We start from the raw sequence: 27,862 nt of genomic DNA, 5'->3' as shown, positions 1-27,862 counted from the left end.
ATTTTTTTTATATTAAAAAAAGAAATTATTCGACTTGCAGTGAGGCGAGTTGAATAGACACGTTAATATTTTTTTTGTATTTATTGACTTAAATGATTCTTGATTTATTTAATTAAATGTATGCATAGAGCTTTTTATTTATAATTAGAATTTTTTTTTTTGTAAAAAACTTTTATGTTTATTTTTTTTACTAAAAAATTATCTCACCTGTGACTATACACAGGTCAAATAACTAAATATAGATCTTTTTTTTTTGTGTTTCAAAAATACTTCTGAAAAAATTTAATTTTTTTTTTTATTTTTTTCTTTACTTCAAATTAATATGTTTTATTTTTATTTTTAGATTATTTTGATGCAATGATATCAAAAATAATTTTTAAAAAATAAAAAATATATATTATTTTAATAAATATTTAAATAAAAAAATATTTTAAATTACAATTACAATCACACCCTCATGGCTAATATTCACAACGAAGGCGGGTAAATTTGCCATCAAATGAAACGATCTCTTTTTACATCGTTTTTTATTAGGAACCGAGGGAACCTGGCTTCCAGTTGATCTGCCATCAATTTAATAGACCTATGGACCTAAAGGCCTTCTCTGAGTCCATAGGTCTACTATCAAATTGAGCCCATTATTGGTGATGGGCTTGTAAGTAACATTAACGGCCTATCACTACTTTGGAAACTCTTAACTGTAAAACAATAAAATAGAAAATAATTGGATTTGAATCTTCCCAGGTTCCAGAGGAGATCCAAATACTCATCACTTAGGAATTAAAAAGTTAGTAAATGTATCCTTTCCATTGGTTCGTTTTGTAAGTTACACACATCTTTCGTTGACATTTTTTTGCAGCTATTGGAGCAACAATTTTCCTTGTGATTCTTTGTCTACAGTCTACATGATGTGCTGGAAAAGAAAAAAAAGTGAGGAGAAAAACTTGAGAGAGAACGAGGGAATGGCTTAAAGCATCAGCGAGCTAGGATTTTCGGTGAGGCAAAAGAAACCAGCAAGTATGTTGATGATCAGAAACTTGGGAAGGTGGTTTTGGTTCTGTTTTCAAGGGAATTTTAGCAGATAAGACCTTGGTTGCAGTCAATAAGTTTAAAGGGGCAGACAAGGCTTAGATGAACGAGGAATTTCAAAAGGAAATTAGCCTTGTTTTACTGGTCAATCACAAGAATGTGGTCAAGCTCTTTGGCCTGTGTTCGGAGACTAAAATGCCATCACTAGTTTATGAGTTCATTTCAAATGGAAATTATCTTTTCAAGAACATCCATGACAAAAAGTTGCATTTACTAGCTTCCTGGGGCAATCGTCTAAGGATAGCATCGGAGATTACCCTTGCGCTTGATTATCTGCTTTCTCTAGCAGACCCTCCTATTGTTCATGGAGATGTCAAGTCGGTGAGCATGCTTTCAGACAACAATTATACGGCAAAGATTGCAGATTTTGGAGCTTCACCACTGATTTCTTCAGGCCAAACCTGTTGAATAATTAAACTCAATCCAGAAGGTTCCAGTCAAGGAAGGCAACCAGCCACCAGCCACTGACCACCGACCAGCCGCCAGCCACCAGCCGCAGCCGCCAGCCGCCTTCACACCGCCGGTCAACAGCCGCCTTCACACCTGGAACAGTAGATTTTCGTATTCTGAATTTATGTATAAATAGGATGCTCAGTTATGTTATTTTATGTGGAGAGAATTGAGAGAAACACTTGTAAGAGAAAAAAAGAGAGAGAGGGCGTGTATTAAGCTTTTGTGTTCATTAATTGTAAGCTTCGGTTTTGTGTAATAAAACAGTGTGTTTTATCCCCTCTGAGTGTCTCAAAGCCACCACCAGTGGCTCCTCCCACCAACAATTGGTATCAGAGCCCCGTTCATCGGAAAACAGAAGAGTTTTGGGGTATATCCGAATTTTCAAAATTGTCAAAAACAAGTTTTGATCATTCCAAAGTGTAGAGCTCATCAAGACGAACTCACTGCCGCAAACATCAGCCAAATCGGAGTTTGGGGTAGCCAACACGCGCCTCCTGAATATTCAGCCAGATCGCCCACGCGCATCCCACGCGCCCCGAGGTTGAAGACGACTGAGCCACACGCGCGCCATATTTGAGCCGCGCCGAGCCGTATAAGCCGCGTCCTACCGAGCCACAAGCCGAGTCCAGCCGAGCCACAAGCCGAGCCGTACCTCGCGCCGAGCCGAGCCGCTTTGAAGCCTCAGCCGAGCCGAAGGAATATTCCCCAGAATATTCCCCGAATATTCCACAGAATATTCCCAGAATATTCCTGGTTCAACCCAGCGAACCGCCCGCCGTACAGAATTGGTTTTTTGACCGGTTCACCCATTTTCTGACCCGATTTCAAAAAAGTCAGACCGGTTCCCTACTATTTGGACCATTCCGGATCGATATACAGTGTCCGTTTTTCCAAATTCGGCTCCCAAAGAGGTGATATATGATGTGCGGAATCCGGCGACCGGTGATGTATTGATCTTTGCTCATAGGAGGGGTAAGCACACTGAGACACAATATTTAACGTGGTTCGGCAAATTGCTTACATCCACGGGAGAGGTTCATTTTATTTAGAGATAGAGAAAGAATACAACACATGGAGGAGGATCACATCCACTCAACTCCCATCTCTCATTGCTACATAGGGCAGCAGCTGCTGGTGGCAGCAGGGCTGCTGATGGCAGCCCTTCTCTTTCTTTCTCTCTTCTTCTCTCTACATGTCTCACAACTCTCACACTTTGCTCTCTAAGATCATGCCTCTTTTATAGGCATCAATGGCAGCTCCTCTTGCTCCTTTGTCATCAATGGTGGCTGCCAAACTCATCTCTTCTTCAACAAAGGTGGCTGCCAACTTCTTCTCTTCTTCAACAATGGTGGCTACCAAAGTCAAGGTTGGTGGTTGCCACCAACAAGCCTCCTTCTTTGACAATGTCAACATAATTGGCAATATTCCAACAATCACCCCCTTTGCCATTTATGTGGGCAATTGTCATCTTGCTTCTTCAGCACACGCTTTCTGGAGCGTTCTGAAATGGGCTCCTTTCATGGCTCTCACACCTTCTCGAAAGTGTCTCCGTTTGTCGTTATGCGACGGTCTAAACTAGGGCTCCTATCATGGCTCATAGTTTGGCACATATAATTGGGTGAACATGTGTACCTTCTTCTTCTTCATCTCCATCGACCACCATGATGACCTTTAGATGCCTCCTGATCGGGCAATCTCTCTTTAATAATTCACCACTGTCATTTTCGGTCTCAAATCTCAAAGATCGGACCATACCATTGCATCCGGAATGATCAAATTAGTTGGAAACATGTCTTGAATCGTCCAAATCGCACTTCAGACGGCTAAGATTTGATCAAAACAATTCTGGCCTGATCAACGGCTCAGATTCAATCTCAGATCCGGTTGCACGTAGGATCCGCTACACTGGATCCTATCCCTCGGCTCGGCTCCAACTCAGCTCGGCTCCACTCGGCTCAGCTTGGCTCGGCTCGCGGCTGATGACATGGCAGGTGGGTCCCGCTGTGCTGACATGTTAGTTGACTAGTCAATTGACTTGCTGACTGTGTATGTGATGTCATCCTTGCATCATGATGACGTCATCCTTTGCATGGCACTGTTCATGATACGTCACTGTTCATGTCTACTGTTCACATGGGTCGGGTCAACTCATCCGGGTGAAGAAGACGCGTGGGGCGCGTTGGCGCGCGTGGGTAGACGCCTTGCCGGAGAGTGATGGAGAGTGCGGCCATGTCCGACGTCCGATTTTGACGCCGTTTTCACCAGTGGCTTCGTATCGTCCTCCTCTACACGGTGGGATGGTCAAAACACAATTTTGACAACTTTCATTTTTGAGCAAAGATCAAACACCACTTTAAACCAAAAAGCTCTGATACCATTTGAAGGGGCGGAATCCGGCGACCGGTGATGTATTGATCTTTGCTCATAGGAGGGGTAAGCACACTGAGACACAATATTTAACGTGGTTCGGCAAATTGCTTACATCCACGGGAGAGGTTCATTTTATTTAGAGATAGAGAAAGAATACAACACATGGAGGAGGATCACATCCACTCAACTCCCATCTCTCATTGCTACATAGGGCAGCAGCTGCTGGTGGCAGCAGGGCTGCTGATGGCAGCCCTTCTCTTTCTTTCTCTCTTCTTCTCTCTACATGTCTCACAACTCTCACACTTTGCTCTCTAAGATCATGCCTCTTTTATAGGCATCAATGGCAGCTCCTCTTGCTCCTTTGTCATCAATGGTGGCTGCCAAACTCATCTCTTCTTCAACAAAGGTGGCTGCCAACTTCTTCTCTTCTTCAACAATGGTGGCTACCAAAGTCAAGGTTGGTGGTTGCCACCAACAAGCCTCCTTCTTTGACAATGTCAACATAATTGGCAATATTCCAACAATATAGTCATTCCAAAAGCAAAATGACTACAGAAGGTACACATACACTCATCCCTATGCTGACCAAAGACAACTATGATAGTTGGTGCATCAGATTGAAGGCATTCCTTGGGTCACAAGAGTGTTTGGATATTGTACAAACTGGTTATGATGAACCAGAGTCCAAAGAAAGAGAAGATGCTTTACAAGAGGCACAAAAGCAAGCCTTGAAAGTCAACAGAAAGAAGGACAACAAAGCCAAGACCATCATCTACCAAGGTCTTGATGAAGATACATTCGAGATCATAGCTTCCGCTGAAACATCACATGATATATGGGAGGCTCTCCAACAGAAATACAAAGGTGCTGACAGAATCAAGAAGATTCGTCTTCAATCTTTGCGAGGAGAATTTGAGTTATTGCAAATGAAGTCCTCGGAGTCTATTTCTGATTATCACACAAGGATTATGGTGATAGTCAACCAGATGAGGAGAAATGGAGAAGCCATCATCGATGCTCGAATTACTGAAAAAATTTTGAGATCCCTAGATCCAAAATTCGATTTTGTTGTTGTCGCAATTGAAGAGTCCAAAGATGTGGACAAGTTGACGGTTGATGAGCTTATGAGTTCTTTGCAAGCTCATGAGCAGAAGATTGTAAAGCGAAATGGAGATAAGGCAATTGAGCATGCCTTACAAGCAAAGCTGTCTCTCAAGGACAGATATGAGCAAGGGGAGACTTCATCAAGTGGCTACACCACTCAAGGAGGAAGTCAACAATCCAGAGGAGGATTCCAGCAATTCCAAGGAAGAGGTTCTTGGAATACAAGTTTTAGAGGAAGAGGTGGCAGAAACACCACCAGAGGAGGCCGAGGACAACAAGCATTCACTCCCAGAGGAAGAGGAGGCGGTTACAATAACCGTGACAAGAGGAATATCAAATGTTATAGTTGCAATCAATTTGGGCACTATAGCACTGAATGCAGAAGCAAAGCTCCGTTAGAGATACGTGAGCATGCTAACTTTGCAGCAAAAGATGACACAGAAGAAACTGCATTTCTTGTCCAACAAGGACTTGATAAGAAAAAGGAGGACATATGGTATCTAGATACTGGAGCCAGCAATCACATGTGCGGCTACCGAGAGTTATTTAGTAATCTAGATGAGACCAAGCAAGGTCTAGTTACTTTTGGAGATACCACAAAGGTTCCATTCAAAGATAAAGGCTACAAGCAGAGAGAAGGCATTGAAGGAAGAAGTATTCATGCTTGGCATGACATCCCTCGATTGAGTTTAAAGGGGAGATTTGTTGAATAATTAAACTCAATCCAGAAGGTTCCAGTCAAGGAAGGCAACCAGCCACCAGCCACTGACCACCGACCAGCCGCCAGCCACCAGCCGCAGCCGCCAGCCGCCTTCACACCGCCGGTCAACAGCCGCCTTCACACCTGGAACAGTAGATTTTCGTATTCTGAATTTATGTATAAATAGGATGCTCAGTTATGTTATTTTATGTGGAGAGAATTGAGAGAAACACTTGTAAGAGAAAAAGAGAGAGAGAGGGCGTGTATTAAGCTTTTGTGTTCATTAATTGTAAGCTTCGGTTTTGTGTAATAAAACAATGTGTTTTATCCCCTCTGAGTGTCTCAAAGCCACCACCAGTGGCTCCTCCCACCAACAAAACCATCATAGTCAAAAAAATATAAGCCACTTTTAGCTAGCTGGATCCTTAGTATCTTATGACAAAGTGATGTCTATAGCTGTGGAGCTGTCCTTGTGGAGCTTCTCACAGGAGAACTGCCAAACTGAAATGTCAGGTCAGGAGGGAAACTGAACATTACTCGGTACTTTATCTCCGCACTGGAAAATAATCATCTTTCCAGAATTCTGGATTTTCAGGAAGCTGATGAACGTTAAATGGATGGGATAGAAGCTGTAGCTGAGCTTGCAAATTATCATAAAAAAACACTAAAGCTGCTGGTGATATCATTCATTGTAATAATATAATTATGAATTTACCTAACAAAAAAAAAGAGAAGACAATAAACTAAGCTTTGAGTGTAAAATTGTCTTTCTAACATGTCTTTAACATATCATATGAAGTTATATTTATCATTTTATTTTTATTTTGCACAATAAAAGTACTACTATGGCTTTGGAATACAAAACTCTTATGCTTTTGTCTTGGGGGTGTTTTTACCCTTTTATTTTTTTCAAAATACTTAAATAACTTTGGTATCTTTTGAGACAAAAAAGTTTAACTTTCTAATAAGGTTATTTTTTTCATTTAATATTGGTTTTGTTGTAGATTTTGAGGTTTTTTGTGCATTATTATTATAATTAAATATTATTTAAAAAGAAAACATGTTGGCGCGTGCAACGAACTAGCCACTGTGTGAGTGGCCCTCATGTCTTTTAGGCTGTGCATGCGGAGCTATCCGACCATCAAAAATAGCTTTTCAGGGGAGTGTTTAAAAGATCTCAATGTCCACTACACAGTGATGTGTTGGTTTGATGCAAGAGTCTATTTTTTTTTCTTTTTTCTCTCTCTCGACCTCAAATTTTATGCCACCCATGCAAAAATTCAGACCACCTATTCAATTTGTTTTTCCTTCATATTGGGTCTGTCAGAATCCATTTTTGGGTCACTACCAAATTCATTTCCTTTTCTGAAAAAAAAAAAAAAAAAAAAAAAAAAAAGAACAGTGCACAATGCCATTTTGAATGGAACTGTGTTGCTTCCTCCCCTGCGAATGCAGAGACAAGGGTAAAGAAGACTTTTGAAAATCCTTGTTTTCCTGCTATTTTCTCCCCCCCCCACTTGTCCAAGAAACCCGGCACAACCTATGCCCACACATACCTTGCCACCACGCCACAATGATGAAGAAAACCAGGGGAGCCATGCCCTGCGAGCAACTCCCCAGCTCACCTTACCTTGTGCCATGGCAGGGGTAAGGTGACCCTCTCTCCCTCTGTCTATAAATAGAAAGGCAGAGAAGAGAAATGGAGGGAGAGGGGTGGGAGATTTTTTTAGAAAAGAGGGAAGCAAGCGACAGACTCATGGAGGGGGAAAGAAGTAGAAACTGGGGAGGAAACGGAAAAAACAAAGAAGATGAGGGAAGTAGAAGAATGAAACAGAAAATAAAATAAAAAGAGAGAGAGAGAGAGAGAGAGAGAGAGAGAGAGGGGGGGGGGGGAGGGAGGGCAGAAACAGAGGATAAGGAAAGTGCAGAGGAAGGGATACCACTGTCTTCATCAGCAAGGCCACCGTTCGCTCCTCCAGCACTACCACCAGGAAGAAAAAGAGGAGGGTTGTATCTCTGCACAGGGGAAAAGAAGAATTGCAACAGCTGCCTCAACTCCTCCAACTATTAAGGTTCTTTATTGAATTTAGATCTAGAATTCAGCGAGTTGTGAGTTTTAGATATTAGATCAGATTTTGAAAGTTCATCCAAGTTTGCTTGATATTTTTTTAAAAGCTTATGTTTTTTTTCTTTGAGTTTTGCTTTGTTATTTCTTTTTAATTTTCTTTCTATTAGATTATAATTAGATTGTTTGATAATCTAAACAAACTTAGATTTATTCTATTTACCTTTTTTACAATTAGGTTTTTATATCCTAATAATTTTTTTACTTTGAAAATTTATTTTCTTGTGGGTCTCTAAATAGCATGCATGGTACTAGTAAACCGACCAACCACGAAGGAAGTATGTGATAAGCTTGCTAAGCTGAAAGCCTTTCATTAGAAATCACTTATTAGGTGAATCATCACAATCTTTCAGCAACAACGGAAGCATTTAGAAGTGGACCAGTCATTTAATGAGATCAAGGAAATATATATGCAGCTAGCTCTTTTGTAGAAATCAAGCTGAATTGGCTAATATGAAGAGTATGAGAACATTGATTGATTTACATATAATTCATGAAATAAATGGATTTGCAAAATAAACAAATGAATTCGATCAAAAAATAATTAATGTAATTAATGAAAAATTATGAAGTGAAAGTTTTAATTGATTATGGAATTAACATACATAGCTTAAACATCTCTCTTCACTTTCCACTTGAGAAATTACAAAGAAAAATTATATATTTGTAAGGAAATTACAAGCCTGTTTAGTTATATGGTTGAGTTATGTTTTTGTTAAAATTTAATTTAATTTTTTTATATTTTTAAATTATTTTGATATACATTAAAATTAATTTTTTTAAAAATATTTTTTTTAATATATTTTAAAATAAAAAAACTTTAAACCAACCATAAAAAATCACAATCATAGACTTTTCATACTATAGCTTTCACCTATAAACCCCCCTTGCAATTATAATGAAAGAGAGGGTGGAGAGCTCAAATCTAACCAAATGAAATTAAGATATTTGATTGTTTTTGTACTATGAATTTTCTGCAAATATTTTGTTTGCCTTCCTAAAACAAAAACTAATTAAAAAGAAAGAGGCGGGAAGGACTCTCTAAGCTCCATTGATCCGGTCGTATTACAACTAGCCATAAATTGAATTAAGATAATTGAAATGAAAAAAAATAATTAAAATAATGGGTTGGTGTGTGTGTGTGTGTGTGTGTGTGTGTGTGTAATGAACTAGGATAATTTATATAAAAAAATTCATGTTGAATTGAAATAAAGTGAATGAGAATCTTAATATGAATTTTTAGCATTTAGGTCATAAATGGTGCCATCCCCTTGTTGTGCTTTTAGCATGCGTATAGTACAAAAACAATGAGCATCTTAATATGAATTTTTAACATTTAGGTCATAAATGGCCTCAAAAACCTCCATATAATTCCCATCTCTATGTCTTGGTCATGTTTTAATATTTTTAATTAATTACATTTCGACTAGAAATTTGTAAGAGGGACTATTTATTTTCGAGGGTGCATTTATTGGATTTGGAATATGTAAGAGGGAGTGTTTATTTTTGGTGTTTGTGTTTATTTTTCCCTTCACAATCAATGTATCTTTAATTAGTTCCGAATTCACTTGAGATTAAGTTTTTTTTAAATAATTTTAAGAATACATACTTAATATTATTACATTAATGTATTTAATTAGAAAATCAAATTCCATTAAATATTAATTTTAAAAGATGAATTAAAAAAAAAAAAACCCTTAATCATTAATTACTCTGCGTAACCCAAACGTCGAGGTTGGTGGCTGTGATTTGGCTTCACTGGGGTTTGTCTACACATGTATTAGTGATTTTAGACTTTGATTTGGTCAATGTTACGTGACTTCTTCCTAGCCAGGTTGTAATAGCTCCTTCATTTCAATGATTTCTTGATTTTTAACTCTCTCATCATATCTTCAATCAGCAGTAAAATAATATCTTAAGATTAATAAATCAAGCTCCAACACGAAGAGCGTGAAAACATTGAAAGATTTAAAACCCAATGGGATAATCTAAGTGAAAGAAAAAAAAGTTCAATATTTTTGTTTAATTTCTGAATACTTCATAATTTTATTTAATATAAATAATTCATAATTTATATTTGAATACTTCAGGATTCATAAAAATACTAAATTACCTCATTAAAACCTTGCAAAGTAAAATTTAATGAGAAAAAACTAAGTAAAGAAAAAGCAATACAATCTGTATTTACTTCACTTTAAAAGTACATGTTTGATAAATCTTTAAGATAATGTATTCTAATATTATGGATGTTATAACTTAATTTTGAGCATTTGCTTTTAATTTAATTTTAAAAGGGTTAAAATTTGAAATTAAAAGATCAGGGGTTTGAATGCAAAATTTTAAAACTTCAAGGACCAAATTAAAAATGATTATTTCCAGACCAAAATGATGTTGTTTCCGCATGCACCGTTCTTCTTCTTCTTCCTTTGATGAAAGTCCGCCTGCAAAAAAGGGAAGGAAAGTTGAAATGCCGGCTTCATAGTCCTATGAAAACACAAATATTAATTTTTATTATTGAGGCGTATAATCGAACATATTTTCATTGGTACTTAAAAAGAGAGTTAGCACTAAAAAAATCCCAAAAAGACAACTCTAAAGGAAATTTGTTAACAAAAAATTTCGAATATTTTATTATTTAATATTCAGAGAAACCGAAATGCCAAAAATATCATCCTACAGCTTAAAAATTCTTGTACGTGTCTTACAAGGACTAACATTTCTTCTATTGATAAAAAATAAAAATAAAAATTATTTCTTGGACTTGGCCTTACCTGAATTGTCAATTCACTTCTTTCTTTATAAATCTTCAATATTGAATTAGTAGTACAACACTCGACACATCTTTAATTCCACACTTTATTTTCGGACTTGAAAACTTTTATTTAGAGAATAAACCCTTTGACCCGAAGGTGGTCACTACCTTGCCAGTTAGATTTTGCGAAGCCATGGACCCAAAGGCCCCTCCTTATTTTCCATCTATCGATTTTAAAGCGTTTATTTTGATACGTAGTTATAATTATTTTTTAAAGTATTTTTTATTTAAAATTATATTAAAATAATATTTTTTATTTTTTAAAAAAATTATTTTTAATATCAGTACATTAAAATAATTTGAAAATACTAAGAAAAAAATAATTTGAAACAAAAAAAATTTAAAATAAAATAATTTTTTTTTAAAAAAATGCTTTTAAAATTTAAAAAAAAAAAGAGAGAGAGAGAACCTAATCCCATTGTGAGTGACTTTGTGATTGTTGGGACCTGCTATTAATTTGTTATCTATATGAGGATTGTTTTCTAAAATATTTTTTATTTTTGATACCAATACTTTAAAATAATAAAATAATAATAATAAAATATTAATCAAAAATAAAAATAAAAAACTTAAAATTTTTTAAAAACATAATCAAACCACATTTACAATCAAGCATTTTAACTGGGAAAAGTAGTTATTTTGGTGTTTGTGTATAGTTTTCCTTTAACAATCAATGTATCTTTAATTAGTTTCAAAGTCACTTGAGATTAAGTTTTTTTTTTTTTAATAATTTTAAGAATACATATGTAATGTTTTGAAATTAATAAGATAAGATATTACAACAAAGCCTTTGGAGGCTTAAAAGTGGGAATAAATGAATAAGGGATATTGTAGTAATTCAACAAACTTGATAAATATAAATAGAAGTAAAAAAAAAAAATCTGATTTTGAGAGGAAGAGAATCGGCAGAAGTGAGAAAGGAAAGAAGAAAGAAGAGAAAAGAGAGGAAAATAAGGGAAAAAGGAAAGGAGTTGGAGGAAATAAGTTTAAAGGTAAGCTTTAAGTTGTTAAATATATAATTATGTGTTAATTAAGCTTTAATTTCAGTTCTGATAAATGTTAGGGTTTTGAGAATTTGTGTTTTGGGTTTAATTGATGAATTAAATTGAAGGTTAGGGGTTGATTGTTGTGGGTAATTGATTATTAAGTTGATTATGGAAGATTATGATGATTTTGAGTTATGGTTTTGTTTGAATGGTGAATTTATGTTAGAAATCAGGGGATAACAGTAGGTGATCTGTTGAAAATCTGGGTTTGAGGTTGAAGATGATGAAAATTCAATTTGGTCCCTCAATTTGTGAAAATTACAGTTTAGTCCCCGAACTTTGGAAAATTACAAATTGGTCCCTGGAGCATATTCCGAGATTCTGAACAGAATAACATATGAATTATGGACAGAATTACTGTATAAATAAGAGAATTTAACACTTTCAATTTAGTCCTCCAATTTGACAAAAAGTACAATTTGACCCTAAAAATTTAGTAAAATTCCAGAATGATCCCTGAAGCATAATGATACATCCTAGATAGAATTGAGGATTAATTAAGGTCAGAATTTCAGTATATTCATGGATTTATGACAAATTTCAGTTTGGTCCTCCATTTGACAAAAGTTACAATTTTGGCCCTAAAAATATGGAAAAATTCCAGATTAGTCCCTAGCTGTAATATTAGCTTTTGCAGATTAGTTTGATGAATAATTAAGGGTTATTTAGTGAATTATTACCAATTTTATTAGTTGTTTTTATTATGGATTAGATTTCGGGAAAACCGTTAGATTTTGGGTTTTTGAGAAAATTGACTAGTTAGTTTAAAAACATATAGGGTTACGGAATACACCCTTAGTTAAGTGTATTAAATAGGTTAAATGTTCTTTCAAGTCGTTCTTGAATATATCTCCTTTGTATTCAGATAATCCTGATATTCTACCGGCGGGACGTTAGTAGGATTTTCTTCAGTGTCTGCTTTTGAGTTCTGTTTGCTTTTGAGTCAGGTGAGTGGATAATTTTTCATATGCATGAGAAATACTATAAATATTTGATTTGTTAATATGAATTGGATCATGCTTCTTGATAATATATATTGATTATTATCCTTGTTATGATAAAGCATGATCAATTATTGAATCTGAATTCTTGATATGAACCAATATATATTTTGAATTGAATCCTGAATTGATAGCTCCTCATTTGATTGATGTCATGAGTTGAGCTTTGAGATATGATTATGTTTGTTTGATTATGATTATGAACCTACGGTATGTCAGTCAGAATATCCATGCTAACAGGGTAGTGTTAGTCTTTGTGCACATCGTATCTGAACCCTAGTTGGTCGGGGGAGTCACCAACCTGTGTGGACTGATCATCCAACAGTACGGAGCCTCATGCTCATTGCATTTTGATTTTCTGACGAGTTCTACCATATGATATTCTTGTTATGGCCTATTTGATAAACCTTCGTATAAGAACTAAATCCATACTTGTATATATATTTCTCATTGTTATATTACCTCGTGTGTATATATTGAACGTTATCTACTCACTGAGTTGTTGAACTCACCCTCTCATTATTATTCTTTTCAGGCTTATAGCTTGATAGCGGGTTACTTTTGTTGAACCTTCCGAACCTGCTTTTTGGTTGTAATTTGTATCTTCCTTTTTATGTCAAGTTAGTGCTCCAAAACTATGAAATTATATTAACTCTTGTATTAAGACAATCAAATTATGTTATGAAGGTAATTTATTGTTAATGCTGTGTTAAACTCTGATTGAGTTGTTTAAAAGATTGTATGTAAGTTTGGGTTCGCATAGGTTTGGAACCTTGGAGGGGAACCTTGCCTATGTGCCGGTCATGGATCCGGGATTCAGGTCGTGACAACATACTTATTATTACATTAATGTATTTAATTAGAAAATCAAATTCCATTAAATATTAATTTTAAAATATGAATTAAAAAAAATCCTCTTAATCATTAATTACTCTTCGTACCCCAGACGTCGAGGTTGGTGGCTGTGATATGGCTTCACTGGGGTTTCCATAGTTTGTCAACACATGTTATTAGGAATTGTAGACTTTGATTTGGTCAATGTTATGTGACTTTGCTTTGCATGCGTGCCAACTGAAAAGAAAGATCTAGGAAAGGACTCTCAAGACTCTATCGACCCTGTAGTCTTGGACTTGGTCGTGTCAACAATTGTTTTAGTGATCTGTGTTAATTAGCTTATATATATGTCTTCTAGGGGTCAATTGCTACTTATTAAGTTGGGAGGTGCAGAGTCATGTGGGTGTTTTTGCTGATGATGTCGCTTTTATTGTGTCCAGCTGCAGTATCAACAGCAAGGCCAGATGCAAAACCTGGCTGCCAAGAGAAGTGTGGAAATGTTAGTGTTCCTTACCCCTTCGGGATTGGAGAAGAAAGCTGTGCCATGAACGTCGACGACTTCTTCCTAAACTGCACTTCAGGCGCTGATGGGCAACCTCAACTGTTTTTGGGAACCATTCCTGTACACAATATATCACAGCTGGAGGGCACAGTCACTGTGGGCATTTATGCAGCATTCGACTGCTATAACAAAACAGGGAACAGAACAGACAAATTCTCTCAGCATATCACCCTTGGATCAGGCCCCTTCATGTTCTCAGACACCCGAAATGTATTCACAGCTATTGGTTGTGATACCTTTGCTCAGGTGACCAACAAAGATCTTACATACGGAGCTGCATGTCTCTCCATATGCACCGAAAACGTGAAAATGTCAGATGGAAATCCTTGCTCAGGTTCTGGATGCTGCCAAACCTCGATTCCCAAGGGCCTCAAGTCACTTAACATTTCAACTTTCAGTTATAACTACCACGCGAATGTTTCGGACTTCAATCCTTGTGGATTTGCCTTTTTAGTGGACAGAAGCTCCTTGAAGCTTTCAGATTGGCCACTTCATCTCAGCACTGGAAAATAATCATCTCTTCAAAATTTTGGATTTCCAGACAGCTGATGACGGTGAAATGGATGAGATAGAAGCTGTAGCTGAGCTTGCAAAAGGATGTCTAAATAGCATGGGAGTAAACCGGCCAACCATGAAGGAAGTGTCCGATGAGCTTGCTAAGCTGAAAGCTCTTCATCAAAAATCACTGGCGCATGAAAATAGCGAGGAAACAGACCACTTGTTAGGCGAATCATCACAATCTTTCTACAAGAATGCAAGTCCTCCCATGGATCAATCCCAGACTGTGATCTCATTGCAGATCGAGAACTACACTAATAGCAATTAAAGTCAGACCACAATCAGTTTCCAACATTCAATAAGTCAGATAGCTCCATTAATAAATTGTAGATTATGGCTATTGATGTTCTTGAGTTATTGTCTCTATAATTCTCCTGGAACTTGAAAGCTTGACATGTTTCAAGAATCCAGATGTACCTTTTCTTTTGTCACCTATGTTCAAATAAAAATTGTGTGTTTACAGGACTAGTTAATATACTTTCTCAAAAAGAAATTGTTTTGAGAAATTGATAAGTACCTTCGATTTCCTAATCAAACCAGACTCAATGATGTTTACCTACATTCCCAGATAGATAAAACTCCACAGCTAGCTCAAATTTCCATAGCATACGAAGTCTTACCAAAACAAGATTCCTATCATTTTCTAGCCATTGCACAAGCAGCTATAAACATAATTTTTAAACTTAACCTGTTAATCTAGGTCAAGTTTCGGTTCAGGTAAATTAATTTGGGTTAACTTAATTTTTTAATTTATAAAATGTAAAAATATCATTTAAACAATATTTTAAAAAAAATCAACATATTTTGATTGGGTCTTGGGTCAATCTAGATTTTTTATTAAGTTAATTATTTTTTAAAGTCAAGTCGGGTTTTAAAACAATTGCTGCATCTTATATAAGTAAGCTTTTCTTTTACTTTTGTTTTATTTAGAATAGAATAAAAAAAACTAATCTGATTGGTTTTAATTTTGACTTTGTTAAAAAAATAAAAAAACAAATAAAAACATGAATATTCAGAATAAAAATTGAAAGAGAAATCCATACATATTCTTATATATAATTTTCAATCTTTAGAATATAAAATAAGTAGTCTATTTATAGGGAAAAAATGAAATATTAAAGGATACTAGAAAATGCAAGTATCAATGTGTCATAAAAAATCAAGAAACTAAATTCGAGAGTGATGAAGTCTAAGAGATTCTAACGAATATTCAATGTATATAAGTATAGATTTTATAACTCAAGAATGACAAAGTTGTTGATTTCAATGTATTAAAAAATTATCTCATTAAAACCTTGGAAAGGAAAACCAAAAGAAAAAAAAACCTAAGTGAATAAAAAAGAGTATAATATTTTTGTTTGATTTCCGAATGCTTTAGAATTCAATAAAAAGTTTAATATAATACTTTAAAAATCATGTTTGAATAATTTAGGATTCATAAAAATATCAAATTGCCTCATTAAAACCTTGCAAAGTAAAATCTAGTGGGTAAAAATTAAGCAAAGAAAAAGGAGTACAATTTATATTAACTTCACTTTAAAAATAGATGTTTGACAAATCTTTAAAATGATGCATTCCAATATTACGGATGTTATAATTTAATTTTGACCTATTTGTTTTTAATTTAATTTTAAAAGGGGTTAAAATTAATTTGAAATTAAAAGATTAGGGGCTTGAATGCAAAATTTTGAAACTTCAAGGATCAAATTGAAAATGGTCATTCCCAGACCAAAATAATGCTGTTTCCACATGCACTGTTCTTCTTCGTCTTCCTCTGGAGTTGAAAGTCCGCCTGCAAAGAAGGGAAGGGAAGTTGAAATGCCGGCATCCCAGTCCTACCAAAACACAAAGATCAATTCCTATCTCATTGAGGATCATAATCCCGGGGAGATAACGACCCAATCTCACGCTTGAATCCGTGCAGAAGACGAACTCCCACACCGTGAGGAGGAAAGTCCCCTATAAATACCCCAGAAGAGCGACCCCGCAAGAGAAAGAGAGAAAGGAGAAAATAAGGGAAGGAGATCCAGAATACAAAGCAGCAAACAAAGAGAGACCGAGAGAGAGAGACTGAAAAAAAAAAAGAACCTGCAAAGAAAAACAGAGAAGACCAGAAAAACAGAGAGAAAAAAGGAGGAAAAACAAAAAAAAGACCCAGTACAGGAGAGCAACACAGGCAGAAAACGAAGGAAAAAACCCAGGACACCAGAAACAGGAACAGGGAATATAGAACAGGGACGCGATCAGAGGAGAAGGATAACACAAACAGAAAAGCATAACACAGACGGGGAAACAGAGGCGCACAGGACAAACAGCAAACAGACAACCAAAGAAAATAAAAACAAGAAAAAAAGCAAAGGGGAAAAAGTATGTTCGACCAGCAACCTCAAGCTCTCCATCACCATCATCTTCATCTTCAAGCACAAGCCCCAGGCACGCCATAATCTAGAATATGATAGGAAGAATAAAAAAAAAGAAGGGAGAACAAATTCTTAGCAATTTTAGACAAAACCAATAATACAGTCTGTGTCCGGTAAGATGTTTAAGAGGTGATAACATCTTTCCTTTCGTGTAACTAGTCTCGTACCATAGAATCTATGTTGATTAGTTAGGGTTTCTAATGACCATAATACTAGGTGGCGACTTCTTAAACTAGACATTTTCCCTTAAATAACAAGATGTCAAATTTCTGTTTTTTTTCCAACAAGAAAATTTTTAATTGATCGCTACGATGTCCGGGTGTGACAATAAACAAGCTTCTTGAAAATTGAGGCTGGTAAAGACTTTATAAATAAATATGTTAAATTATCACCTAACCTAATTTACTTGATATTAATTTTTCCCTTATGTTGAATTTCGTAAGTATAAAATAATTTATGTGAGATATGATTTGTGCTGTCTCCTTTAATATTTATTTTTGTACATAGCCGTTGGGATGCATTAATAGCTTTGGAATATGCAAGAGTGGGCATTTATTTTGGTGTTTGTGTTTACTTTTCACTCAACAATCAAGCTATCTTTAATTAGTTTCAATGTTGTTTAAGATTAAGTTTTTTTTTAAAAAAAAAAAACAATTTTAAGAATATATTATTAATGTTATTATTACGATATATTTAGAAAATTAAAATCGTATTAACTATTAACATCTCTTAGCTAGCCATTTACTTTTTCTTTGATAACATTGATTGATTTACATATAAGTCATCAAATAAATGGACAGGCAAAATAAACAAATGAAGTCGATTAACAAATAATTAATGTAATTAATGAAAAAATATGAAGTGCAAGTTTTAATTGATTATTGAATAAACATATATAGCTTAAACATCTCTCCACCTTCCACTTGAGAAATTACAAAGAAGAATTATACATGTGGAAGGACATTAAGAGCGTGTTTGGCAGTGTGGTAGCGGTTGCTTTTCAAATAGCTTTTCGTGCCGAAAAGCATGCAAATGATGTTTTTTCATTTTTTAAAGCACCATCATCTTCATCTTCATCTTCAAGCACAAGCCCCATCACCATCATCTTCATCTTCAAGCACAAGCCCCAGGTACGCCCTTTTTTTCTCCTGCCCAATTTTTGCATTTCTAGTTTGCAAACCAGTGCGAAGGTAATTATAATTATTACCTTTGCATTGTGATAATTACCTTACTGCAATGCACGCTTGCCTCTACCTGGGCCGGTTATTGATCTAAATAAGCAACCAAGTTAGGCTAACCAGGTCTAGCCCAGCCGGTAGTGCTATGATAGATCCAACCTAATATATAAAAAAATTGGGTCGGATCTGGGCCTTAACCCCAACCGGCTTAAATTGTGTTTGCTAAAATTATGTTAGGAAAAACACATTTTTATTTCTTGTCCTTGTATTTTATTTCTTTTCTATTTTGATATATGGTCAAACAAGCCATTTTTTTATATCAAAAAAATCTAGAAATATTTAAAGATCTTTGTTGATTTATTTATGGGCCCTCAATTTTTTTTCTTTTTTTTCTTTTCTTTGCTTTTTGTTTTTTTTTCCCTGCTAAATGCTCAGTCTATAGACCATTACTGTTAAATTCAAAGCTATAGTGCAATGCTTTTTTTTATTCTTGTCTAAGAAGAGCAAATAATAAAAAAAGATAAACAAAAACAAAAAAAGGCATAGAAAAATTGTTTTTTTTCATTAAAAATTTTACAACCTTATTCACTGACGCTAGAGTCAGGAATATCATATTTTTTTGGGTTTGTGCAATATTTATCAATGCTAGAGTTGGAAATATTTGTAGGTATGGTTCACCGACGCCAAAATCTGGAATATGATAGGAAGAATAAAAAGAAAGAAAGAAGGGAGAACAAATTCTTAGCAATTTTAGACAAAACCAACAACGCAGCCTATGTCAGTAGGATGTTTAAGAGGTGATAACATCTTTCCTTTCGTGTAACTAGTCTCGTACCATAGAATCTATGTTGATTAGTTAGGGTTTCTAATGACCATAATACTAGGTGGCGACTTCTTAAACTAGACATTTTCCCTTAAATAACAAGATGTCAAATTTCTGTTTTTTTTCCAACAAGAAAATTTTTATGTCAAACCATAATCCTTATGTTGAATCTCGTAAGTATAAAAGAATTTTGATGAGATATGATTTGTGCTGTCTCCTTTAATATAGTCTCCATTAATATATTTTTTTGTACATAGGCCGTTGGGATGCATTAATAGCTTTGGAATATGCAAGAGCGGGCATTTATTTTGGTGTTTGTGTTTACTTTTCACTCAACAATCAAGCTATCTTTAATTAGTTTCAATGTTGTTTAAGATTAAGTTTTTTTTTTAAAAAGAAAAAAAACTTAAGAATACATTATTAATATTATTATTACAATATATTTAGAAAATTAAAATCGTATTAACTATTAACATCTCTTAGCCATTTACTTTTTCTTTGATAACATTGATTGATTTACATATAATTCATCAAATAAATGGACAGGCAAAATAAACAAATGAAGTCGATTAACAAATAATTAATGTAATTAATGAAAATATATGAAGTGCAAGTTTTAATTGATTATGGAATAAACATATATAGCTTAAACATCTCTCTTCACCTTCCACTTGAGAAATTACAAAGGAAAATTATACATGTGGAAGGACATTAGGAGCCGTTTGGCTACTTGACTTAGCTTTTGCTAAAATTTGATTTGTTTTTTTACTTTATATTAGTTTTTTATGATGTTTTTAGATTATTTTAATGTATATTAAAAATAATTTTTTACAAAATATTATTTTAATATATTTTCAAGTAAAATTTATTTTAAAAATACCTACTCTATAATATCAATCACTATCAATCACTACCTAACTAAACAATGGCATCTTTCATTTTAAAAATATTTCATGATTAACCCACCTTCCAATTATAATGAAAGACAAGGGTGGAGAGCTCAAATCCAACCACTTGACATTAAGATATTGGATTGTTTTAATACTATGAATTTTCTACAAATATTTTGTTTGCCTCCCCACCCCCTCAGGGCTCCATTAACCCGGTCGCAATATATCAGTGCTGGAGGGCTCAGTCACTGTAGCCATTGATGCTGCGTTCGACTGCTATGACAAAACAGGGAGAATACTTGACAGACTATTTCTCTCGGCCTTTCTCACACAATGCATAGCATGAATAAAAACTAGAAAAATAAATAGAGAAAACTAAACTTGTAGGTCTCATTTGAGTATCTTTTAGACCTCGATCGGATAGTTATAGCCGGCTAACCACCTATAAAACTAAACTTGTAACTTGAACTTGATCCATCCGTTCGGTTGGATCTAAAATTATGGCTGTTTTAATCAATCTCATCCAAGCTTTGCCTTATTTTTCAGACATGTTTACCGGGCTATTTTTTATAAAAAAAGATAACGAGTTTTTTCTCTAGGACATGCCCTGCTTCTCCATTCTTTTTGGAGGGATAGAAATTGGCTTGAAAACTGTTTTGGAGACAGAGACAAAAAAACAAAAAAATAGAGATGTTGTCTCCGTCTCTACTACCAAGTGGGTTCTGGTTTCAGTTGTCTTCATGCATTCTTATTGTTTCCGTCCCTATAACATCTTGGAATACTAACTAGTTGATGATTGATGTTGATGGGTTTTAATTCTTGAAACAAGTTGTTCTTAATTTCGTTATTTTTTGTAATAAATTTGTTTATCCTATTGCAGTTGGCTATTTAATTAAGACATTGCTGTCTGCAACTAAACGATGGACTTCAATATATATATCTAAGTCATTTTTTATGATCAGTTACAGTTGTGAAAAGAATATTTAAAAAAACAGAGAATACGTTGAAAAATTGTTGCAGCAGGTTGTTAAGTCTCCATCGATCGACCGAATCTGTTCTCCATCTGTTATGTTTTATTATTTTTTTTTTCTAGAATTTACTTTCTTGGTGTGATGGATTTAATAGTTTCCCGTAGCAGTATAAATTCTCTACCAGGAAAAAAGTTCACACAAATTAGAGGGAGATGGTCTGTTTAAGTCACACAAGTTGGGTAGTGCATAAAAAAATGATCCCGCAGATCATGTGGGTTTCTTGGCTGATGATGTTGCTATTGTTGCGGCCGGTGGCGGCAGCAAGGCCAGATGCAAAACCTGGCTGCCAAGACAACTGTGGGAATGTTAGTGTTCCTTACCCCTTTGGTATTGGAGAACGAAGCTGTGCCATGAATAAGCACTTCTTTCTAAGCTGTGCCTGCTCGCAATATATCAGTGCTGGAGGGCACAGTCACTGTGGGCATTGAGGCAGCATTCGACTGCTACGACAGAACAGGGAGGACGACAGACTTTGTCTCACAGGCTATCACCCTTGGATCAGGCCCCTTCACGTTCTCAGACACCCGGAATGTATTCACAGTAATTGGTTGCGATGCATATGCCTGGATGACCAACTATGAGGTCACATACGGAGCTGCCTGTCTCTCCTTATGCACAGAATATGCGAACATGTCCGATGGAAATCCTTGCTCAGGTTCCGGACGCTGCCAAACCTCAATCCCCAAGGGCCTCAAATCACTTAATTATTCGTTATCAACTTTAAACCACTACACGAACGTTTCGGACTTCAATCCTTGTGGATTCGCTTTTTTAGCGGACAAGAGAGCTCCCTCAAGATTTCAGATTGGCCGCTCTCTCGCAAGCCAAAACATGGAAAAGATGCATATAGAACAGATATTGTGATTGAATGGGTAGTTAAAAATGAGACTTGCGAACAGGCTAAAGCTAATGCAAGTGCATATGCTTGTGGCGCTAATGCAAATTGCACTTACCCTGAGAGCGGTCAAGGATATCGTTGCTTATGCAATGAAGGGTTCGAAGGAAATCCATATCTCCAAGAATTAGGATGCCAAGGGAAACTGGTTTTTGCGTTTTGGTATGATTTCCAATAGAAGTACTTTTACTTGCTTTTGCGGGTTATGTTCTTTCCCTGTTGTCTCTAGTCATGTGTAGCGTATTTACTGGATCATTGGCCTGTGTTAAAAAAAAAAAAGTCAATAGATTAAGTGTCGGATTTGACCGGTTTTACCCCGGGTTTACTAGCTGGCGGGTCGAACTAACTTTTTGACCCGGTCACTCCTTTACTTTTTCTTCAACTTGGATTAATATAGATTCTAAGACGACTTGTCAGACGAATACAGGTTTTATAACTAGGGAAAAAAATTGACCATATTGGCAGCTTAAGTTCTATATATTCAGCTATCTCCGTTGTGAGGAATTAAAAAAAAAAAAAAACATTGTTCTCCGAAATTCGGGATTGCTTAGAACTCCCAACTCTTGAATATTTGGCTTTACCGAGCATTTCAACTCAAGCATTCGTTGGTTACTATAAATGCAAATATATTATTGCCTAATCATATCCATTTAAATGGCATGATTTTATTTTTATTAAATTTAATTTTCGGATTTATATTCAAGTTTTACTCACTACTTTTTTTAACATTTAGATATCGATGAGTGCAAGGATCCAGAAAGCTATCCATGTCATGGTAGATGCAAGAACACCATTGGGAATTACAAGTGTCGATGTCCACTTGGTATGTATGGTGATGGTAAAATAGGTTGTCAAGGACTTGGTATCATCACATTAATTACAGGTACGCAAGTGACCTTGGAATTAATCTTGTTATGAGTTTCTCCGTTATGAAGAGCATCGTAGCCATTACTGGCCAAGTCTGTAATTCTCGAGCTTCAGCTTTATAGACAATTAACAATAAGAACAGGCATTTATATCTATGCATGTATGGTTCTTCTTTTTTTGATGATTTTCAATAAGTATATGATTAAAAAGACTAGCATATATATTGAATATTCATGAATCTCCTAATCCCAACTTGCATTGCTTGACTTTAACTGGATTGGAAAAGGGAATTACGTCTTGGTGTGCAAAAAAACTTGATCTGAGAACAGTAAAAAAAATCCGATTTAGATGCTCTTATGATGATACTAATGGCCATATATCACTTGGTAAAAGGTTGGTAAAAAAATATTTTCTATCGATGTGTGTTTCAAGTAACATTTTTCTTTGACATTGGTATGCAGCTATTGGAGCAGTCATTCTGCTTGTGATCATTTGTGTTCTACTGTACATGATGTGCAAGAAAAGGAAAAAGGATAGAAACTTCAGGGAGAACGGGGGAATGGTTTTAAAGCACCAACGAGTAAGGATTTTCAGCGAGGCGGAGCTGGAAAAGGCAACAAAAAACTATGATGATGATCAGAAACTTGGAGAAGGTGGTTTTGGTTCTGTTTACAGAGGAGTTCTAGCAGATGATGTCCAAGTTGCAGTCAAGAAGTTTAAAGGGGTAGACAAGGCTCAGATGAATGAGGAATTTCAAAAGGAAATGGGCGTTGTCTCACAGGTCAATCACAAGAACGTGGTGAAGCTCTTGGGCCTGTGTTTGGAGACCAAAGTGCCATTGTTAGTTTATGAGTTCATTTCAAATGGAACTCTTTTCAAGCACATACATGACAAAACGTCGCAGTTACTAGCTTCCTGGAGCAATCGCCGGAGGATAGCATCAGAGATTGCCCTTGCTCTGAATTACCTGCATTCTCTTGCAGACCCTCCGATTATTCATGGAGATGTCAAGTCGGTGAACATACTCTTAGACAACAACTACACGGCAAAGGTTGCAGATTTTGGAGCTTCAGTGCTGATTTCTTCAGACCAAACCATTATAGCCACAAAAATACAAGGGACTTTAGGCTACCTGGATCCAGAGTATCTTATGACGGGTATTTTAACCGCAAGGAGCGATGTCTTCAGCTTTGGGGTAGTTCTTGTGGAGCTTCTCACTGGAGGAAAGCCAAACTCCAGCTCCACTTCTGGAGAGAAACGGAACCTCATTCAACACTTTATCTCAGCACTGGAAACTAATAATCTTTTCAGAATTTTGGATTTCCAGGCAGCTGATGAAGGCGAAATGGACGAGATAGAAGCTGTAGCTGAGCTTGCAAAAGGATGTCTGAATAGCATGGGAGTAAACCGGCCAACCATGAAGGAAGTGTCCGATGAGCTTGCTAAGCTGAAAGATCTTCATGAGAAATCATGGGCTCAACAAAATAGCGACGAGACGGACTACTTGTTAGGCGAATCATCACAATCTTCTGGCAAGAAAGAACGTCAGCCAATGACGCAATCTCAGACTGTGATAGCATTTCAGATTCAGAACTTCTCTGATAGTATTTAAAACTTGAGCGATCGTCTTGTCAGCATGCTCGCTTTATGAATTAGTCTCAACTCTCAATTATGTCAAGTAAATTTTCAGTTCTGTTTGTACAGGCAAGAAGGTATGGTGTATCTTGTTTGAATAAGTTGTAGCTTTATGGAAGCTTAACATGTTTCCAGATTTACCTCTCCTTGTGCCATAAACTATTCAAATAAAATTATGGGTTTACTAAACCAAGATTATTGACTGATTAAGTGCCTAAACCTCAACCAATGAGCTTGCAATTCGGCGGTACTCTTGCACAAGCAAGAGAGTTGATATCTCAAGTCACACACATGTACACTTACATGTTGTATAATGAAGTCTAGTAAATTTACTTTAATTTAATTAAATTAAGATAACTGTTTTTCATGAAGTTCCAAAAATCCAAGTAATCTAAGAACGGGTTTTCAGTTTGAATTATCGATTAATCAATTGGTATTTATAATCTCATTCATTCTCTCTGAACAAAGTGGTTGATAGCTTGTACTTGGAGCTTGATAGGCCAAGGTTTGTGACTAGTACCTATAAAATCTCTTTGGTAGTGGCGGGGACCCTCCAATGCTTAAATAAGTATCTTTTTAGAGAGAGAAAATACAATAATATCTAAAAAGAGATGCTCTTAAAATATATATACAGTATAAAATAAAGATTGTGAACCTTTATTTTGAAGGTCTCATGGTGTATTTATAGTCCATAAGTCTTTTTTTTTTCTTTATGGAGATGAGAGACTTGAGTGTAATTTTACCTTTATGATATTTGAAGTTTATTGTGAGCTGTTTTCTGCTCATTTTATCAAGCAAAAAGATGAAGACATGGCAGGTCATAGATGACTTTAATTCACCTAATAGTGTTAGTAGAGTGTAGACTTATTTAATTAAGTCTATTTGTTGAGAAATAAATTTTCTAAGATTTTATGTAAGAATCTATAGAATTAATAGCGTTAAATTCATGTATTATGTTTGAATTTGAGGGTGTGACGGATTCAACCATGCTTGGGCTATGATGACAAAAATCATCAGGCTCAACACTTTCAATAAACACATGACAGACCCATCATGTTGGCATGACAGCGTATCAGGCCAAGCTACAAACCAAGCAACCTCTGGGTCTGGCATTGGCCAAACACACCTCGGGGCTAGGCACATCACCATACTCGATCATGGCTAAGTCTTGCCAGCATCAGACCCAGCGTGCCAAGGTTTGGCACATTATCAAGCCCAACCATGGATGGGTTTAGCATTGGAAAACCCATTGCGCCTGAGGCTCGGCACATTACTAATTTAAATCATGGCTGGGTCTAGTTAGCACCGATGCAACACGCATGGGGCTTGACACGCTAGTAAGCCCATTTGTGGTTGGGTTTGGCTAGTGCGAGATCTAAAATGTTTAGGCTTGGCACAACGTCAAGCCTAACTGTGGCTGGGTTTGGCACTAGCGAGATCCAATAAGCTTTTGGATCTAGCTTGGGGCAGAGTCAGCATACCTCCACTAGGAAGTGTTTGTGTCCGTGCATGCCAACACAACGCATCCGAGAATTCAAGAAAATTATACTCGTATGTTTTTTTCTTGATTCAATATTTTTTGGTAAAGATATATTCATAAAATCTTGGTTCATCAACTTTTTTTCAGTAGATATTAATATAAATGTTATTTTATAGGTTACTATAACAAAAGCATTTAAGCATATCTAAATTAAAAATAAAATTAAAAGGTGTGGTCAAAACATTGTACATACATGCACAACTCACCCTCTTATATTTAATATGGATCCATTGTTCAATTTTTTTTTTTAATTTGGCCCTCAAAATTTTTTTTGCACGATTGCATTTTTTTTGGTAAAATTCAAGGAAAATTCAATCAAATTTATTGACTAAGAACAAAATTTAAAGACAAGGAACAAAGCAGGAAAGGATACACAAATGGATGATGGTTTCAAAGTTCACAAAAAAGTTTACTTTAGTCCTCAAACTTTACAAATAATACATATTTGTTCCCTTATTTTTTTTTTCAATTCAATTTTGGTATAAAAATTTTTTTTTTTTAATTTATAATTCCTCATTTAAGAGAGGAGAGACAGGTTGCTAGATTTTAACAGTAAAAAGAGAGAAATATCATTGACACCAATTCAAACCACCACAATCATCAATCTTTATATCAAATGATTTCATTTGATGAGAAGAGTTCAATTTAAGTATTTTTTTTTTTACCTTGAAAGTAGCTATAAACATATTTCAACTTAGAAAGATTTTTTGTTTCGGGTTGATTTTAGATTTTAAGACAGTATTTTGTGTTTTTTATGCCAAAAATGTGTTTATCAAGGTTTCTATAGTGTTTTCTAGGTATTTTAGATCAAAATGAGTTGAAAGTGAATTTTTAGATTAAAAACATTTAATCTAGATTTTCCAACCACCATAATGACCGAAATCTGAGCTAAGTCGGGTGACACGTCGCTTATCTTATTTTATATAATTGAATTTATTTTTTTTAAATGAAAATATTTATTTTTGGATAGTATTTTTAATAAATGAAACCTTACGATATATATTTTTTTTCTTTTGATTTTATTCAATCAATTGTATGTATGTGTCTATTTTTACTATTATTTGATTAAATAAAAATTAATTTTAATTAATAAAGTCATTAAACACAATCAAGTAAATAGATAGTGTTGTAATATCAAATATATTGATCTATATTTGCCTCTCGATTTTTTTATATACACATTTAGTTATCATTGATTTTTTTTTTTTTTCATTTATTGATATAGATGGTTCTCAATTTATTTAATTAAAAACATGCATAAATTTTTTTTATTTACACTTGATAATATAACCAATGAAGTAGATGATGAAAATGTTGTACATGATTTCTTCTTCGTATAAATAGATATAGGATTTTTAGGGCAATTAATTATATATGCGTGTGTGGTATAAAGGGAAAAATTGAAACCAGATTGTCCTAAAAGGACTAAATCTTATAATTAAAATCCGAAATCCGATGTTTTATATAAAGTTTGAATGTGTACCGGAGGATAACATCCATTCTATATATATATATAATTTTTTCTATCCAATAATTAAAAAAAATGAAAAATGCAGATATTGAATATTATTTTTTAGTTTTGATAGTTTAAAAATAATCCAATAAATAAATAAAATTTGAGAGAGGGGACGCGGGGGGGGGGGGGGGGGGGGGGTTGCAGATCCAAAATTGGTCCCAGAAATGTGTGGCCTCTACATTAGCAGCCCAAGCTTGTCCGACGCTGACCCATCCTTCTACCTGGCCATCTTATCCAATTTTTAATGTTAAAAAATAATAGATATAAAATCTGATTTGGATAGTGGACTTTAAAGTTTTTTTTTCAAAAAAATATTGTAATTTTATTTTATAAAAAAATTAATAATTTTATTATCAAATTTTAATCAGGTCAATTAAATTAACCCCATTGTTTTCTCTTTTATATTTTTTTCA

At 35.1% G+C, this 27,862-nt stretch overlaps 1 protein-coding gene, 1 long non-coding RNA gene and 1 pseudogene across 2 annotated transcripts; all 3 read left to right on the top strand.

The window, feature by feature from the left end:
* Window positions 1-457: 457 nt before the first annotated feature.
* Window positions 458-15,200, top strand: LOC118059898 (wall-associated receptor kinase-like 2; annotated as a pseudogene).
* LOC140955524 (uncharacterized) lies at window positions 11,590-13,527 on the top strand. Its single transcript, XR_012169759.1, has 3 exons — window positions 11,590-11,645; window positions 12,565-12,646; window positions 13,236-13,527. It is a non-coding gene; the product is annotated as an uncharacterized lncRNA (long non-coding RNA).
* A 5,990-nt stretch (window positions 15,201-21,190) lies between the features above and the next one.
* Window positions 21,191-24,370, top strand: LOC118059744 (putative wall-associated receptor kinase-like 16). The gene is made up of 6 exons (XM_035072701.1): window positions 21,191-21,323; window positions 21,394-21,628; window positions 21,772-22,039; window positions 22,625-22,714; window positions 22,827-22,854; window positions 23,220-24,370. Exons 1-6 carry the CDS (start codon window positions 21,191-21,193, stop codon window positions 24,368-24,370), a joined length of 1,905 nt encoding a protein of 634 aa, XP_034928592.1.
* The last annotated feature ends 3,492 nt before the right edge of the window (window positions 24,371-27,862 follow it).

This window comes from Populus alba, chromosome 4 (assembly GCF_005239225.2).
Source record: "Populus alba chromosome 4, ASM523922v2, whole genome shotgun sequence".
In the NCBI taxonomy this organism is placed as follows: domain Eukaryota; kingdom Viridiplantae; phylum Streptophyta; class Magnoliopsida; order Malpighiales; family Salicaceae; genus Populus; species Populus alba.
The sequence above is the reverse complement of the archived record's forward strand: the minus strand, read 5'-3'. Positions and strand labels throughout refer to the sequence as shown.

Bases quoted from the DNA above. Each gene is read 5' to 3' on its own strand.
- LOC118059744 (XM_035072701.1), top strand. From the start codon at position 21,191: ATGATCCCGCAGATCATGTGGGTTTCTTGGCTGATGATGTTGCTATTG. The intron at 21,324-21,393 runs GTATTGGAGAAC...GCAATATATCAG, and splicing joins TAGTGTTCCTTACCCCTTTG to TGCTGGAGGGCACAGTCACT. The intron at 22,715-22,826 runs GTATGTATGGTG...TCCGTTATGAAG, and splicing joins CAAGTGTCGATGTCCACTTG to AGCATCGTAGCCATTACTGG.